Below are 18980 nucleotides of genomic sequence, written 5' to 3'. Positions count from 1 at the left end.
AAAGTTAAGTCACTGCCAAGTCAAAGTTAAGTCACTGCCAAGTTAAAGTTAAGTCACTGCCAAGTCAAAGTTAAGTCACTGCCAAGTCATGTGTAGGCTAAATCATGTAGGGTGGTGGTAGTAGGGGAGTGAGTCGTGCTTGTGTTGCAGGCCTGCCCCGGGAGAGAGAGAAGTGAGTGGAGGATTTACTTGCAGGAGGCTGCCCTCCCCAGAGACACTCGCTCTACAGTAATTATCTTCATCAGTGCTCGAGACAACCTACCAGGCGCTATTAAATACCAGCAGCCTGTGCAGACTCATATACAAACTGACACACAGTCCTATATACTGCTATATATCAGGCAAAGGCAAGTCATACTTAGGGCCAAAAACACATCCACACACTCACATCCAACCTCTACCCACTGAAGCAGAGAGTATGAGAAAATGGGAGAGAGACAGAGAGAGAGAAACAAGAGAGGAAAAAAGGGTGCTAGGGGAGAAGGGCCATGCCCGAATAGCCATACTAGCATCCTAAATAGTAGGCAGTTTGAGTATGCTAAGTATACTTTAAATGCCCAGCTGGCATACTAATTTTGATTTTGACAACAGCAAATCAATTAGATATGGGGATGTGCTACCGAAATTAACAAATAGCGGGGAAACAATGCAATCACTCACGCGTGACACATTCTCAGTATGACATTTTTCTATGTTTAATGGTAGGGACATTTCGAAAAACAAGTACGGTTTAAAGGACGTGTTTAGCTCTGCATCTAGTAGAATTCAATGCACACGTTTCCACAATACATTGGAAGAAACTAGGCTACTTAATTGGGAAGATGCAAAAGCTTCTGCATTGGTGACCAATGTAGGCTAAGTAGTTTTGTTGTGCTTAAAGTAATGCATCGTAGGCTACATCTTTGAAAAGATAAGTATTTTTTATACTCAGTGGATTTCAGTTTTTTCGCTGAAAAGTGTTTATTGGGAAAGGCGGGTACCTAGTTAATTGTACAACTGAATGCATTCAGCTGAAATGTGTCTTCCGCATTTCTCCCAACCCTTCTGAATCAGAGCGGTGTGGGGGGCTGCCATAATCGACATCCACGTCTTCAGCGCCCGGGGAACTGTAGGTTAACTGCCTTGCTCATTGTTCTCTTGGCCTTCGGCAGAGCTTTTAAACTAAATCACCATCTTTTGATTTCTTAATGTATCGGCCCCGGGGACTTGGGATAATGATGCGTTATTGATGTCATCTTAATCACTCCTTTTGATTTGAACATATGGATTGTTTTAGTTTTGCAGGCTAGGCCGTTTTGCAGGCTAGGCCGTTTTGCAGGCTATTATTTTATTTATTTGGTCAAGCCTTACCAGGCATTCTGATCTAGTTCCCAATGATCAGTACTTTAGTTTATTATGCTACTGTCCAGAAGGTTCTGAATTTGTGATGCACCCGACTGTCCACGTTTTTCTGTGTAATAGCTTTTTGATTTGAACATTTGATAAGTTTTGGTGTCTAATAGGCTATTTGATTGACTTTATATACAGTACCAGTCAAAAGTTGGGACACACCTACTCATTCAAGGATTTTCTTAATTTTTTAAATATTGTATATTAAAAGTGAAGACATCAAAACTATGAAATAACACATATGGAATCATGTGGTAACCAAAAAAGTGTTAAAAAACGAAAAAATATATTTTTGATTCTTCAAAGTAGCCAACCTTTGCGTTGATGACAGCTTTGCACAGTATTGGCATTCTCTCAACCAACTTTATGAGAAATGATTGAAGGAGTTCCCACATATGCTGAGCACTTGTTGGCTTCTTTTCTTTCACTCCGCAGTCCAACTCATCCCAAACTATCTCAATTGGGTTGAGGTTGGGTGATTGTAGAGGCCAGGTCATTTATGTAGCACTCCACCGCTTTCCTCCTTGGTCAAATAGCCCTTACACAGCCTGGGAGGTGTTGGGACATTGTCCTGTTGAAAAACAAATTATAGTCCCAATAAGCACAAACCAGATGGGATGGCGTATCACTGCAGAAAGCTGTGGTAGACATGCTGGTTAAGTGTGCCTTGAATTCTAAATAAATCACTGATAGTGTCACCAGCAAGCACCCCCACAAGCATCACAACTCCTCCATGCTTTACGGTGGGAACTACACATGCGGAGATCATCCGTTCACCTACTCTGCGTCTCGCAAAGACATGGCGGTTGAAACCAAAAATCGCACATTTGGACTCATCAGACCAAAGGACAGATTTCCACCAGTCTAATGTCCATTGCTTGTGCTTCTTGACCCAAGCAAGTCTCTATTTAATATTGATGTCCTTCAGTAGTGGTTTCTTTGCAGAAACTTGACCATGAAGGCCTGATTCAAGCTGTCTCCTCTGAACAATTGATGTTGAGATGTGTCTGTTACTTGAACTCTGCAAAGCATTTATTTGAGCTGCAATCTGAGGCTGGTAACTCTAATGAACTTATCCTCTGCAGCAGAGGTAACTCTGGGTCTTCAATTCCTGTGGCAGTCCTCATGAGAGCCAGTTTCATCATAGCACTTGATGGTTTTTGCAACTCACCTTCATGTTTTAAAGTAACGATGGATTGTCGTTTCTCTTTGCTCATTTGAAGCATTTCTTGCCATAATATGAACTTGGTCTTTTACCAAATAGGACTTTCTTCTGTATACCAACCCTACCTTGTCACAACACAATTGATTGGCTCAAACGCATGAAGAAGGAAAGGAATTCCACAAGTTAACTTTTAGGTTAATTGAACAACATTCCAAGTGACTACCTCCTGACGCTGGTTGAGAGAATGCCAAGAGTGTGCAAAGCTGTCATCAAGGCAAAGGCTGGCTGCTTTGAAGAATCTCAAATAAAATGTGTTTAACACTTTTTTTTACTACATAATTCCATATGTGTTATGTATTCGTTTTGAATTCTTCACTATTATTCTACAATGTAGAAAATAGTAAAAATAAAGAAAAACCCTCAAATGAGTAGGTGTGTTCAAACTTTAACTGGTAGAGTATGTTAGTTAATTTTGGTTTCACTAATAAATATGATGAAATGGATCCAAGTCCTTTTCATATAGGATAGATGGGCTATGGTATAGGTTGTATGCGATAGTCTGCCTATAACCAGCCTGAGTAGGCCTATAAATCCATTCCTATTCTATTCAGAGTTTAAAGACATTTCTCAAGTTGGAAATGAGCTATTATCAGGCTGGTTAATGTGATGCATGTCTGTTGAATTTGGAAAGATCCACCCACACTCAGCCAATCAGGAGCCACTACTGAGTTGTGGCTGTGGCACACTTTTCACTAAACGGTACGTAGGATGAGTAAATAGTATGCAGTACGCTAGTATGGGTATTCAGACATGGCCAAGGTCTCATTCATTGTGAAAGTGAAAAAAGGACATGTTCCTGAGCAGTAGAGCCATAAAACATGAAAGGCTATAACTGTCACTGGAAATTAGATCTTGAGAGAGTTCACCTCAGAGGGTATGCATCAGTGAACACATTTAGTGCTCTCTCCTCTCAGTCTTTACTCAATAGGCTATAGCCAGGCAGTGACTAGACACTTCACAGGTCTCCATTAACATAGCCTATAGGGCTTCTTGTGTTTTGTTGTTTTATTTTATGCTGGAGGTATTAGATCAATTAGGTTTAGGCTAATCTCTTGTGGAAAAACTACGTAACAAAATAATTCCACCCTGCTGGTATCTTGATCAAACACTGTCCCTGTCTGACCATCAACATTGGTCTTCACACCAAAGTATGAGAAATTGTACAGCCAAAGATCTGGCCACCAAGTTGAAGCGATAGCAAAAAGTACCAATAAAAGTAAAGACCACAATATTCTGTGAGGGAGATTTTTTCTTTCAGCAGGCTTACAGCTAAAATCTTGACATTCAGCCAGTGATCACAAAATGTCAGAGCAAAGCACTTCAAGATACAGAGATGAGACATTTTTACTGTAAGCTCAGAGCCTACCCCAATATACAGGCTAGAACTTACTTACAGCCTTTTTTTCTTTTACAATATTTTGACTACTAGAATATCAATAGTTGATCCTCGACCATCAAACAGCCAATCAAATGACCTGAATATAAAGCCTAAAAGGGAATGAATATAATATGGGCCTCGGCCCTATGCTCGTCATTTTGCCACAACAACAAGGGGAAAAATGCAACAAGGCATATACTGTAAGTTACCAAAGTCATTAAAATAAACTGACATTCAAAAATGAATATAATTAACCAAAAACAAATGCATAAAGCACCCAAATGTGCTGAGTGAAGCATGTGTTGCAGCGGTCCATACGGCTCCTCTCTGTAAAGCACACAGAGTTCCTGTCTGTCCCCATACAAAGGCAGAGAGCAGAGGACAGTGCTGTGGCAGCAGCTGCATTAAATTGTGCAGTGTCACAGATGCTCCACCAAGGAGTGGCGTAAAAGGACAGAGCCAGGGCAGCAAGCACACTGCTCCTACCTCAGAACTGGCATATGGCATTCAGCAGACTCAGAAGCACCCTCAGCTCTGACTTTCAAGTGGTACAAAATGACAGCGGTTTAGCAAACTCTGCTTTTTGTGAGCTAGGAACAATGTCATGCAGAAGTATCATTACGTAGAAAGGAGGATGTTACTAACAGGAGACCTATTCTGAGTCAGCCTCATCACACTGTAGGGCTAGCTAGTCCAATTCAGGCTAACACAGAAACACGCATAAGTAATTGGGTACACCTGCCATAAGATATACAGTACTGTACACTGAGTATAAACATTAAAACCACCAGCTCTTTCCATGTCAGACTGACCAGGTGCAAGCTATGATCCCTTATTGGTGTCACTTAAATCCACTACAATCAGTGTAGATGAAGGGGAGGAGACTGGTAAAATAAAGATGTTCAAGCCTTGAGACAGGTATTGTGTATGAGTGTCATTCAGAGGATGAATGGGCACAACAAAATATTTAAGTGCCTTTAAATGGGGTATGGTAGTAAGTGCCAGGCACACCGGTTTGGGTCAAGAACTGCAACGCTGCTGGGTTTTTCCACACTCAACAGTTTCCCGTGTGTATCAAGAATGGTCCACCACCCAAAGGACATCTAGCCAACTTCACACAACTAGGGGAAGCATTTGAGTCAACATGGGCCAGCATCCCTGTAGAACACCTGACACCTTGTAGAGTCCATGCTGAGTGCAACTCAATATGAGGATGGTGTTCCTAATGTTTAGTATACTCCGTGTATATTTTAGGCCTACTACATAGAACAGGAGAACTCCCCTGATGGATCACATCACTGTCTAATCCACAAAATGGCCTTAAGGCCTTGTCAAGTAGGCTACATCTCATGAAGTAGGCTAGGCCTAAGCTATTTCCCTATTTTAGGCCATGCTTTGATTGAGGGGAGGGAAATCCTACATGAACTGAAGGAACGCTCCCAGACACACAACACAGCAGGACATTTGTAGAACAGAACTCTGTTGATGGATGGGGTGAAGAGCCCGTACAAACGGCAGAGAGGAAAATCAATACTTTATCAGGACACCTGGACAGAGGCCAACATCCTCACTCACACTATTCAGATGCAAAATCTAGAGGTATTATTTCATGGAGTGGTTGTGTTTAACTTTTTGATGTATGAATAAAAAAAGCCTCTGGCATGCTCCATTAAGGGCCAACGGCTGCATTAAAGCAGAAAAGAAGAATGAACATGGCCCTTCAATGGCCCTGTCCTCTAACCCTCTCAGGGAAGGCTATCATCATTAGCATGTCTCAGAGGCTGGACATAGTGCCCCTCCATTAGGAGCACAGAGACCGAATAACTCAATAGGGGATTGATTCTGATAAGAGCCCTTGCAGAAAACAAAAAAACACAGCTGCTTTCAACCACAAGGGAATACACATTTTTTAACAAACATATTCATGAGCAAATCTGTATGGATCCAGCATAGCTTTGGGAATAGGAAGAGAAGCTAATGGGAGTCCAGTCAAGGCTTTATTTAAATAAAACAAATACACTTTGAAATTATTAACACTTTCAAGGTCTCCTAAATGACAATATTTTAGGGTGAAGGGAAGAGATGGCCTAGTTATCCAGTACAGTAGCTATAGCCAAAACACAACACCTAATGAGAGGTGTGAGAAGGGCATCTTGCAACTAAATGGTCTTTAGAGAACAGGATTTTGATTTAATGTTTCCATTCATGTCCACTGAAGGAGGTCTCCCCGAAATGTACAACTCTGCCTTCAGCCACACTACTGTGTTTAACACCAGCTCTACATGCTACACAAAAAGTGCATAGTCATTCATGTTTTTAAATCTTTGTTAAACAAAAACACCTGAAAAAGTTGTACTATATCATGCCAGTCTCTCTCCTCTTCTGAACCGGATATAGAGCCAGCCAGACAGCTTACAGAGGATGTGTATACAGCTCTGAATCTCTTCTAATACAGTGGCGTCCCCAGACGTCTCCCAGGGTTAAAATCCTCATTACTAGTCATGGCCAGGCCCTAACCCTTTGAAATTACTCTGGCTAATTAGCACCAACGGATGGCCTCCGAGTTAATTAACTGGAATTCTCCTAAGGGGCATTATCAAAATGTTTAAGAAATTAACACATTGCCAGTTTGCCAATTGTACGTAATTGATTGGTTCCTATTCAGGTTTTGAACTCGGGCCCTTTGCCTCCGTTTAGCTAACCATCCGGGTAGAGTTAAAGGGGATTGGAATCCTGATCCATTTACAAGAGCAGAGCCCGAAACGTGGGTAGACACTGCACTGACTTGTTATAAAAATCACTGCGTGTCTTGATTGTAGTTAAATGTTTTCCAGCTAATGAGGAGGCAGTTTGCTATTAGTTCTGACTCATAAAGATGAGCTGTATTGCAATTAGACAGCCACTGCATGCTAGTTAGCGGTGACGAAGACGACGCATACCCTACACTTAAGGAAATGGAGAGCAGAAAGGCAGAATGATTTGAAGATGATGATGATTTTGCAGCATAAACAGGCCAATGTGAATCATCTGTAAATCCCCACATAAAACCAACCATGTAGTAATATCATGCACGATGAAGCATTAGGAGCCTAATTCAGATCAGGATTTATTCAGAAAAAAAGACAGTCTTCAAATTAATGGACTAATTAGGTGTTGACAGACACACACACACCCCTCCAATAGGGTGATGATGGAATCCATTTGAAATTCTCAGGGAGGTGTTCCTGCTTTAAGCCAAAACTGATAGGACAGTGGTGATTCTCACTTTCTCATCCTTGCCTCCTACCCTCTTCTAGAGAGCTGTAGAGGAAGTCAAGGTTATGTCCCGGCCATAAGGGGAGTTAGAGGACATCTGGAGGAGGCTCCATTAGGTGCAAACCATGACGTCAGCCTGTTTGGGATGGGAACAGTGCGGTGGTAGAGAGGAGGCAGGAGCAGTGCTGTGGTAGAGAGGGGAAGGAAGAGGAGGCAGGAGCAGTGCTGTGGTAGAGAGGAGGCAGGAGCAGTGCTGTGGTAGAGAGGGGAAGGAAGAGGAGGCAGGAGCAGTGCTGTGGTAGAGAGGGGAAGTAAGAGGAGGCAGGAGCAGTGCTGTGGTAAAGAGGGGAAGGAAGAGGCAGGAGCAGTGCTGTGGTAGAGAGGGGAAGGAAGAGGAGGCAGGAGCAGTGCTGTGGTAGAGAGGGGAAGGAAAAGGAGGCAGGAGCAGTGCTGTGGTAAAGAGGGGAAGGAAGAGTAGGCAGGAGCAGTGCTGTGGTAAAGATGGGAAGGAAGAGGAGGCAGGAGCAGTGCTGTGGTAGAGAGGAGGCAGGAGCAGTGCTGTGGTAGAGAGGAGGCAGGAGCAGTGCTGTGGTAAAGAGGGGAAGGAAGAGGAGGCAGGAGCAGTGCTGTGGTAGAGAGGAGGCAGGAGCAGTGCTGTGGTAAAGAGGGGAAGGAAGAGGAGGCAGGAGCAGTGCTGTGGTAAAGAGGGGAAGGAAGAGGAGGCAGGAGCAGTGCTGTGGTAGAGAGGAGGCAGGAGCAGTGCTGTGGTAGAGAGGGGAAGGAAGAGGAGGCAGGAGCAGTGCTGTGGTAAAGAGGGGAAGGAAGAGGAGGCAGGAGCAGTGCTGTGGTAGAGAAGGGAAGTAAGAGGAGGCAGGAGCAGTGCTGTGGTAAAGAGGGGAAGGAAAATGAGGCAGGAGCAGTGCTGTGGTAGAGAGGGGAAGGAAGAGGCAGGAGCAGTGCTGTGGTAGAGAGGGGAAGGAAGAGGCAGGAGCAGTGCTGTGGTAGAGAGGGGAAGGAAGAGGAGGCAGGAGCAGTGCTGTGGTAGAGAGGAGGCAGGAGCAGTGCTGTGGTAGAGAGGGGAAGGAAGAGGAGGCAGGAGCAGTGCTGTGGTAGAGAGGGGAAGTAAGAGGAGGCAGGAGCAGTGCTGTGGTAGAGAAGGGAAGTAAGAAGAGGCAGGAGCAGTGCTGTGGTAAAGAGGGGAAGGAAAATGAGGCAGGAGTAGTGCCGTGGTAGAGAGGGGAAGTAAGAGGAGGCAGGAGCAGTGCTGTGGTAGAGAGGGGAAGGAAGAGGAGGCAGGAGCAGTGCTGTGGTAGAGAATGGAAGTAAGAGGAGGCAGGAGCAGTGCTGTGGTAGAGAAGGGAAATATGAGGAGGCAGGAGCAGTGCTGTGGTAAAGAGGGGAAGGAAAATGAGGCAGGAGCAGTGCTGTGGTAGAGAGGGGAAGGAAGAGGCAGGAGCAGTGCTGTGGTAGAGAGGGGAAGGAAGAGGCAGGAGCAGTGCTGTGGTAGAGAGGGGAAGGAAGAGGAGGCAGGAGCAGTGCTGTGGTAGAGAGGGGAAGGAAAAGGAGGCAGGAGCAGTGCTGTGGTAAAGAGGGGAAGGAAGAGGAGGCAGGAGCAGTGCTGTGGTAAAGATGGGAAGGAAGAGGAGGCAGGAGCAGTGCTGTGGTAGAGAAGGGAAGGAAGAGGAGGCAGGAGCAGTGCTGTGGTAGAGAGGGGAAGGAAGAGGCAGGAGCAGTGCTGTGGTAGAGAGGGGAAGGAAGAGGAGGCAGGAGCAGTGCTGTGGTAGAGAGGAGGCAGGAGCAGTGCTGTGGTAGAGAGGGGAAGGAAGAGGAGGCAGGAGCAGTGCTGTGGTAGAGAGGGGAAGTAAGAGGAGGCAGGAGCAGTGCTGTGGTAGAGAAGGGAAGTAAGAGGAGGCAGGAGCAGTGCTGTGGTAAAGAGGGGAAGGAAAATGAGGCAGGAGCAGTGCCGTGGTAGAGAGGGGAAGTAAGAGGAGGCAGGAGCAGTGCTGTGGTAGAGAGGGGAAGGAAGAGGAGGCAGGAGCAGTGCTGTGGTAGAGAAGGGAAGTAAGAGGAGGCAGGAGCAGTGCTGTGGTAGAGAAGGGAAGTAAGAGGAGGCAGGAGCAGTGCTGTGGTAAAGAGGGGAAGGAAAATGAGGCAGGAGCAGTGCTGTGGTAGAGAGGGGAAGGAAGAGGCAGGAGCAGTGCTGTGGTAGAGAGGGGAAGGAAGAGGCAGGAGCAGTGCTGTGGTAGAGAGGGGAAGGAAGAGGAGGCAGGAGCAGTGCTGTGGTAGAGAGGGGAAGTAAAAGGAGGCAGGAGCAGTGCTGTGGTAAAGAGGGGAAGGAAGAGGAGGCAGGAGCAGTGCTGTGGTAAAGATGGGAAGGAAGAGGAGGCAGGAGCAGTGCTGTGGTAGAGAAGGGAAGGAAGAGGAGGCAGGAGCAGTGCTGTGGTAGAGAGGGGAAGGAAGAGGAGGCAGGAGCAGTGCTGTGGTAGAGAGGAGGCAGGAGCAGTGCTGTGGTAGAGAGGGGAAGGAAGAGGAGGCAGGAGCAGTGCTGTGGTAAAGATGGGAAGGAAGAGGAGGCAGGAGCAGTGCTGTGGTAGAGAAGGGAAGGAAGAGGAGGCAGGAGCAGTGCTGTGGTAGAGAGGGGAATGAAGAGTAGGCAGGATCAGTGTGGTAGAGAGGGGAAGGAAGAGGAGGCAGGAGCAATGGAGCATGGCTACAGGATTTAGATAATTGAGATTTGCTTCATCTGCAATGTGAGGGACAACAGGGCTTAATTAGCTGCAGACAGGCTTAGCTGGAGAACAAACCCAAGTCTCTGGGTCTCCACAGATAGGACAGTTATCCATTATCATAGCTAATAAGAGACTTCATAGGGACACATAATTGCAGGTGTCAGTTCTAGAGGGAAGATAAGAGTGAGGAGGGAGGTGTGGATGCTCCATCTGTCAAAGTGAACTCCTCTCACACTGGAATGATTTGTGCAGGACCTGGGTTATATAGGTTAGGTCAAGGTCAATGCCCTACAGTAGCCTATATCCTTCAAATGTGTTTACAATTTTGCTCTTCATCCTTCCATTTTAACTGCTGCCATTTCCCAGCATCTCCCAACTTAATTATCATCAGTAGAAAATAACTGAATTGACTGGGTTGATGTGTGTGTGCATTCATTCATTACCGTACATTCTTGCTTTGGAGGCTGCCAAATTCAGAATGATCGCAGCCCTTCTAAATTATTGAAAAAGCCTAAACACCTCTTATGAGCTACAGAAATGGCTATTAACCTTGGCGAAATGATATTCAAATCCAGTTATAGCTAACTGTACTGTATCCCTCGCTGGGAGGAAATGTAAATGTGTTCTTGCTGTAGACAGATGGGGAAGCCGCCTGGTGTTTGAAGTTCCAGCAACCAGTCGTCGCAGTCCCCACCCCCCCACTAAAATATTCAGGACGGTCTCTCATTGAGCTCCTTTCTCCCTGCCGTTTCCTACTCAAACTGACACTGGGTTGCAGCACTACGGGGCCAGAGAGCTATGAAACCTTAAAGAACGTGGCAAATGTTTACAAATTCAGCACGGTGAGGTGACAGTGAAAAACAGCTGGAGGATTATCTCACTGTGCAGACAAGAATTCAGGAGATTTGATTCATGAGAAAAAAAACACCCTACCCCTCTCTCCCTCTCATACACCATCCACCTGAAATATTGCGATTTCTTGCGCATTGTTATTGACAAATCATCTTAAATGTAATTCCCTATGGACTGGACAACTGTCATAGCCGATGAGACTCCATTGTGACACTACCTGCCAGTCAGTCAGTCATCCTGCACGGGCTCTGATACTGTGCCACAGACAACAGCATCCTGGATTGTTACTCTTATCCCTTCGGCAGTGGGCTCATAAAAGAGAACGAGAGAGGGTGTCAAAACCAGGTGCTGCAGCCAGAAAACTTAGATTAGAAGTTCTGCATGAGTTTACCACTGGGGGGAGAGAAGTGGTGCTGAAGTCAAGACAGACTAAAACAATCAATTGTTTGGAACGCTGGCAGATGTCCAGGCTCCTGCAGATTGCACGTAGATGAAGTCTGAACTAGAGGTCGACCGATTATGATTTTTCAACGCCGTTAATGATTATTGGAGGACCAAAAAAAAGTCGATACCGATTAAATCGGCCGATTCTTTTTATTTATTTGTAATAATGAAAATTACAACAATACTGAATGAACACTTATTTTAACTTAATATAATAAATACATCAATAAAAATCAATTTAGCCTCAAATAAATAATGAAACATGTTCAATTTGGTTTAAATAAAGCAAAAACAAAGTGTTGGAGAAGAAAGTAAAAGTGCAATATGTGCTATGTAAAAAAGCTAACATTTAACTTCTTCGAGATAGGGGGCGCTCTTTTAATTTTTGGATAAAAAACGTTCCCGTTTTAAACAAGAAACTTTGTCACGAAAAGATGCTCGACTATGCATGTAATTGACAGCTTTGGAAATAATTTTTTGTAAAAAAAAAAATATTTTATTTCATTTGCGATTTTCATGAATAGTTAACGTTGCAATATGCTAATGAGCTTGCGGGGATAATTACACTCCTGGATACACGTTTTTCTCGTAGCCAAACGTGATGAACAAAACGGAGCGATTTGTCCTACACAAATAATCTTTTTGGAAAAACTGAACATTTGCTATCTAACTGAGAGTCTCCTCATTGAAAACATCTGAAGTTCTTCAAAGGTAAATTATTTTATTTGAATGCTTTTCTTGTTTTTGTGAAAATGTTGCATGCTGAATGCTAGGCTTAATGCTATGCTAGGCTATCAATACTCTTACACAAATGCTTGTTTAGCTATGGTTCAAAAGCATATTTTGAAAATCTGAGATGACAGTGTTGTTAACAAAAGGCTAAGCTTGAGAGCAAATATATTTATTTCATTTCATTTGCGATTTTCATGAATAGTTAACGTTGCGTTATGGTAATGAGCTTGAGGCTCTAAATAGGATCCCGGATACGGGATTGCTTGTCGCAACAGGTTAAGCACTTTAGTATTGCCAGTGTAACAGTATAGCTTCCGTCCCTCTCCTCGCCCCTACCTGGACTCGAACCAGGAACACATCGACAACAGCCACCCTCGAAGCATCGTTACCCATCACTCCACAAAATCCGCGGCCCTTCCAAGGGGAGCAACTACTCCAAGTCTCAGACCGAGTGACGTTTGAAACGCTATTAGCGCGCACCCTGCTAACTAGATTAGCCATTTCACATCAATGACACCAGCCTAATCTCGGGAGTTGATAGGCTTGAAGTCATAAACAGCTCAATGTTTGAAGCACAGGGAAGAGCTGCTGGCAAAACGCACAAACGTGGTATTTGAATGAATGCTGACGAGCCTGCTGCTGCCTACTACCGCTCAGTCAGACTGCTCTATCAAATCATAAACGTAATTATAACTTAGTAACACACAGAAATAAAATTCTGGCAAATTAGTTCACAACGAGCCAGGCGGCCCAAACTGTTCCATATACCCTGACTCTGCGTGCAATGAACGCAAGAGAAGTGACACAATTTCACCTGGTTAATATTGCCTGCTACCCTGGATTTCTTTTAGCTAAATATGCAGGTTTAAAAATACATACTTTTGTGTATTGATTTTAAGAAAGGCATTGGTGTTTATGGTTAGGTACAGTCGTGCAACGATTGTGCTTTTTTCGCAAATGCGCTTTTGGTAAATCAACCCCCTGCGTTGCATCGATTATATACAACGCAGGACACGCTAGATAAACTAGTAATATCATCAACCATGTGTAGTTAACTAGTGATTAAGATTGATTGATTGTTTTTTATAAGTTTAATGCTAGCTAGCAACTTACTTTGGCTTCTTAATGTATTCGCGTAACAGGCAGGCTCTTCGTGGAGTGCAATGAGAGGGAGGTGGTTAGTGCGTTGGACTAGTTAACCATAAGGTTGCAAGATTGAATCCCCGAGCTGACAAGGTAAAAATCTGTCGTTCTGCCCCTGAACAAGGCAGTTAACCCACCGTTCCTAGGCCGTCATTGAAAATAAGAATGTGTTCTTAACTGACTTGCCTAGTTAAATAATGGTGGAAAAAATAATAATAATAAAATCGGCGCCAAAAATAACGATTTCCATTTGTTATGAAAACTTGAAATCTGCCCTAATTAAATCGGCCATTCCGATTAATCGGTCGACCTCGTCTGAACACAAGGAGAGGCTGGGGGCGATTTAACCCCTGAAGTAGAGGGACATTTTTACAACTCCAGATTGTATTCTAGCCCAGATGGGTGAAAATGGCTGAGCTCTGCTTCATCAAGAGTTAGGCATAGTGGTGTTGTCAATAACACCAGGGTAACAGAAAATACCACAATAGATCTGCCAAGAGATCATCTATCTAATGATATGCAATCGAAAAGGTTAAACAAACCATACTATGCACAAGGATGCCTTAACAATTTCCATAGATAATTGTACAAAAACACATTTACATTACAGATACAAAGTTTGGAAACAGAGTGACAGTGCCAAAGATCATTCTGTTACAAACTTTGCATGTGCACCGTTTTTCAAGTATGCCTAAATGCGTTTGTAAAATGTTATGTGGAAATTGGTAAATGTAGTCCTTGTGCATAGAGTAGTATGGTTTGTTTAACTTTGCAATCATTGGTTTTAGTTTGACATACATTTTCAAGTGTCTCAGCATCACTCTGTTACTAGAGAATTGCCCTTCTCCAATACCTAATTTATCACACACACACCATGGAAACTAAGGTTGCTTGCATCATCTTCAAAATGTTTGACTTTTAAGAAAATATAAAGATGTGCAATTTAAGACAACTTGGCAGTGTGTGCCTTCTCATTATCCCAAGCCTTCTTCCTGATAGATGAAGCTAGTCCCTAGCTACTAAAGCTAGGCTATGTCTCATTATGCAGTACCAACGAGATGAAAATATATGCTTACTTAGCACTATACACAGAATACCAAACTAGATTTTCAAGCAGCAAGTACCCATGTTGGTGGTCTGTCTACTGCGCTTGCTAGGAGAGTGCTGTTAGTGTTAGCCTAGTCGTGGGATGGTAAGTGATTCAGTAACTGTGTTTGGGGCTTCAGACAGATGCTAGCCTATACTGTGGGTAAAAGTAGGTATTAGGTCAACTGTGCCCCCCATATATCTCACCTGTAGATAAAGGGCAATAACGCTAATGACAATGATCATAACAGCAATGATGCTTTAGCAATAAACTCTGATGATAGCTAATTGACTCCATCATTTAGAAAGGTTAATTAGGCTGGGCTACCTGAAAAACACATACACAGCTATTTCAGGTCAATTAATATTAGAAGAGAGAAGAATTAGACTGCAGAACTAGGCCTATATTGAGCTACATCAATATAGCCTTCTGTATCTATCAATAGGAGATAGCAGTGACCCAGGGGAATAGTCCTATGAAGCACTCAGACACCTTCAAACTGTGGCCACAAATAGCCCATCCTCCTTTCAAACACGTATTCCTCACAACTACATAGCACTGCTGGAGTAATTGTGTGAATCTATATTAGTGAGGTCTGGATATAGTAAACAAAGACATCAAGCCTCATCCACTCCCAAGTTATTCTCTATCCCCAAGTGTCACTGACAAACTGCGATAACTCTGAAAACATATATGATGATGCAAAGTGCAAAAGCTCAAAAGGAGAAGTCAACATAGGAGACTCCAAAAGTCCAACTAGCCTAGGCTAAAAGAGGCACCGACAATCTATCAATCTATGCTAGTTTGAGTACATATGATGCAACTTGTTTCAATCTGGTTGCCCTTAGTGTGCTGATTGACATGCTGTTCTGCAATCTCATGGCCTAACACGTTACTATTTTGTATTCTTAGAAAACGTATCCACCAAATGTAAAAATATTCTGATTCATCTAACAAAGTGTATTATAAACTAGTGACCTGACTGAAGTGAAGTGACCTGACTGAAGAAAAAATCTATTTCGCAACAATCAGTCACTTTATCTACATACATTCTGTTTAAAGTACAAATAGGAAACAACCTTTGCACCATTACCCCATCTTGAAAGCTGACATTACTATTAACCGCTATAGAAGCATTTAAGTCAATTGGGGTCAAAGGTAGAATAGTGAGTTACCCAGGGAAAAACAAAGGTCAATCAATATCACATAACAGTTTAATTCATTTGAGGCACCTCGATTTAATTATTTTTAGTTGGTCAACCTTGCAAATAAAATGCTGTCTGCCACAAAATAACCTCATTATTCAGCAGTTCTATACTATTGTCAATTAAACTTGATACTCAAATCACTATGTGCAGTACAACAATGGCTAGAATGCATGCATGATGCTCGTGACTAAAGTCTACTGACAGTGCTCTAGTGTTCTAACAACAGTTGTCTTCCATGGAAATATGTTTCGTTTTAAGATAATTCATTTCAATTGCATCGATGGTTAGGTAATAATGGACTGTTACAACAGCGAGCTGTTTCTCAATTTTGATCCGTCAGTTCTGGCTACAGCAGCGAGTTTGGTGAGTTCTCAGTGACAGTAAAAGCGTAATGAAAAGCCTATTGTCAACATTTTAAATGATGTCAGTACCTTGAATTTGTCAAGAAATAAGTACTTAGCACTTGCTCCGCGTAAACCTCTTGCTACAGCCTGTGATGCCATGGATGCCGCCATGTTGACGGTGAAAGAGAAAGACCGCGTGCGCGCAATCTGACCGCTGATAGGAAGGCTGGCGGAAGTGGGCGTTACAATAAAACCCCATTTTCGACACGACAATTTGCCTGACTTGCCAATGTATTATGCCTCTGTACCAGTCGTTAAACAGAAATGTAACATTTCAACGATAAAATATATGAAAAAACGTACATATTAGGCAATTGACAATATGAATATTTAGATATGCAAAATCTAATTTTATTGGTCACATACAATGGTTAGCAGATGTTATTGCGAGTGTAGCGAAATGCTTGTGCTTCTAGTTGCAGCAATATTAACAAGTAATCTAACAATTCCACAACAACTACCTAATACACAAAAATATATGGATGAGCAATGACCGAGCAGCATAGGCAAGATGCAATAGATGGTATAAAATGCAGTATATGCGTATGGGATAAGTAATGCAAGTTATGTCAGCATCATTATTAAAGTGGCATTAATAAAGTCACTAGTGATCCATTTGTTAGAGTGGCCAATGATTTCAAGGTCTGTGTGTAGGCAGTAGCCTCTCTGTGTTAGTGATGGCTATTTAACAGTCTGACGGCCTTGAGATTGAAAAATAGCTTCAGTCTCTCAGTCCCAGCTTTGATGCACCTGTACTGACCTCGCCTTCTGGATGGTTGCAGGGTGAACAGGCAGTGGCTCGGGTGGTTCTTGTCCTTGATGTTCTTTTTGGCCTTCCTGTGACATCAGGTGCTGTCGTTGTAATGGAGGGCAGGTAGTTTGCCCCCGGTGATGCGTTGTGCAGACCACATCTTCCTCTGGGGAGCCTTGCGGTTGTGAGCGGTACAGTTGCCATACCAGGTGGTGATACAGCACGATAGGATGCTCTCGATTGTGCATATGTAAAAGTTTTAGGTGACAAGCCAAATGAATTCAGCCTCCTGAGGTTGATGAGGTGCTGGTGAGCCTTCTTCACCACACCGTAGCCTAGTGGTTAGAGTGTTGGACTAGTAACCGGAAGGTTGCAAGTTCAAACCCCCAAGCTGACAAGGTACCAATCTGTCGTTCTGCCCCTGAACAGGCAGTTAACCCACTTTTCCTAGGCCGTCATTGAAAATAAGAATTTGTTCTTAACTGACTTGCCTAGTTAAATAAAGGTAAAATTTAATAAATACACACTGTCTGTTTGAGTGGCACATTTCAGTTTGTCCGTGATGTGTACGCCGAGGAACTTAAAGCTTTCCACCTTCTCCACTGCTATCCCGTGGATAGGGGGGTGCTCCCTCTGCGGTTTCCTGAAGTCCACAATCATCTCCTTTGTTTTGTTGATGTTGAGTGAGAGGTTGTTTTCCTGACACCACACTCCGAGTGCCCTCACTCCCTATAGGCTTTCTTGTTGTTTTTGGTGATCAGGCCTACTACTGTTGTGTCGTCTGCAAACTTGTTGATTGAGTTGGAGGCGTGCATGGCCACGCAGTTGTGGGGCCCCAGTGTTGTCTCTCAAAGCACTTCATGATGACAGAAGTGAGTGCTATGGGGCGATGGTCATTCAGTTCAGTTACCTTTGCCTTCTTGGGTACAGGAACAAAGGTGGCCATCTTGAAGCATGTGGGGACAGCAGACTGGGATATGGAGAGATGGCAGTGCGTCGGTGGCACTGTATTATCGTCAAAGCGGGCAACGAAGGTGTTTAGTTTGTCTGGAAGCAAGACGTCGGTGTCCGTTACATGGCTGATTTTCTTTAAGTAGTCTGTGATTGTCCCCCTTTAAGTAAGTAAGACACCCTGTGTTGTTACCGTTTTGTTTGTACAGCTTGCTAGACCCATTGTGTCAAGTTACTCCGTTTCACACTGACCTTGTGCAATGCCATAAGAATCATCAAATCTTTCTCCCTCTCTGTCACGGATGCAGTCAAATGCCAGACTTTTCTCCATCTCCTTCTCATACTCTGCTTCCACCATTCCACTGATTTCAAGACTCTGTCAACTGCTGTCGTGACAGCAACACTGTTGATCACCGTTTCTTCCCCATTACTGTCATCAGAAGACTCAACAATGTCTGGTTCAATGAAACTGTTATTACCTAAGTCAGATATTTCCTCACTGTCTGATTCATTTTTAGAGTCACGATCGTCCTCCAGAAGTAGTCCATCATAACTTTTTCCCACTAACCCTTGTCGATAGGGCCTGCTAAATTCAGGGAGGCAATGTTGTTGAGAGCAGTAGCAACACTTTTACGGTTCCTGATGGCAACTGTATCTTTCATAAAATCCACGGTATAAAGGATTATTCACACATAATGAGCAGCTCATGTTATAGAAGCGTAATACATGGCAGACCAATCCGAACTCACCTCTTGGCATGTCCAGCCCATCCATTATCTCAGCCAATCATGGATTGCGGGAAGGTCCCTCACTTTTTCCATGGCTAAACCAACTAGGCTCGTAATTTAACACTTTTATTCATATTTACAAATGGCATACAAGTTTGTTATTAAGAAACATGAAAGTTCACATGTTCCAGAAGGCATTTCCACCAAAAAACGCATTATAATAAATAAATAAATAATATGTTCAAATGCCTCTCCTGTGAAGTAGTGACGTGCGACATATGCCTAGCTTCCTGAAACGAGTCACCTTCAGAGTACAATCCAGACAGAACTTTTCATTTGTTAAAAGAGATCTTTCATCTGCAGGTGTCATGCCATATCAGTCAAATAATGTATGTGCAAACAGTCCTCTCTCACTGAAACCTTCTTTTACACATATTACTGGACAGTAAATTACAGGGGCAGAAAGGTGAGTGAAGTTAATAGAGAACATGCACATTGTCAAAGGTGTATCTTCAGCCTGGTCTCATTGACTAGACGTAACATAGTAAATGTAAATCCGTCACACTCAAATTAGTATGATATGTTACTTTTGGTATGGTTAAATAAAACAGAAGGTTACTGAAGCAATAACAAAAGGAAGGAGGTTGGTCAGGCATATAATGCAAATGTCTAACAACCCAAAGGTTGCATGTTCGAATCACATC

General features: G+C 43.4%; 1 protein-coding gene across 3 annotated transcripts in view; it reads right to left on the bottom strand.

Annotated features, from left to right (window-relative positions):
* The window catches only part of suclg2 (succinate-CoA ligase GDP-forming subunit beta), a 127225-nt gene extending 111221 nt beyond the window's left edge, over positions 1 to 16004 (bottom strand). For all 3 annotated transcript variants that reach the window (XM_031804708.1, XM_020491641.2, XM_031804758.1), the window contains exon 1: positions 15874 to 16004. In XM_031804708.1, coding sequence (XP_031660568.1) covers positions 15874 to 15957 — 84 coding nt within the window. In that variant the 5' untranslated portion in view covers positions 15958 to 16004. The remainder of the gene's footprint in view (positions 1 to 15873) is intronic.
* Positions 16005 to 18980: the final 2976 nt, after the last annotated feature.

The sequence above is a fragment of the Oncorhynchus kisutch genome, linkage group LG1 (assembly GCF_002021735.2).
Source record: "Oncorhynchus kisutch isolate 150728-3 linkage group LG1, Okis_V2, whole genome shotgun sequence".
Classification (NCBI taxonomy): Eukaryota; Metazoa; Chordata; class Actinopteri; order Salmoniformes; family Salmonidae; genus Oncorhynchus; species Oncorhynchus kisutch.
Note: the sequence above shows the minus strand (reverse complement) of the source record. Positions and strands in the feature narration are given on the sequence as shown.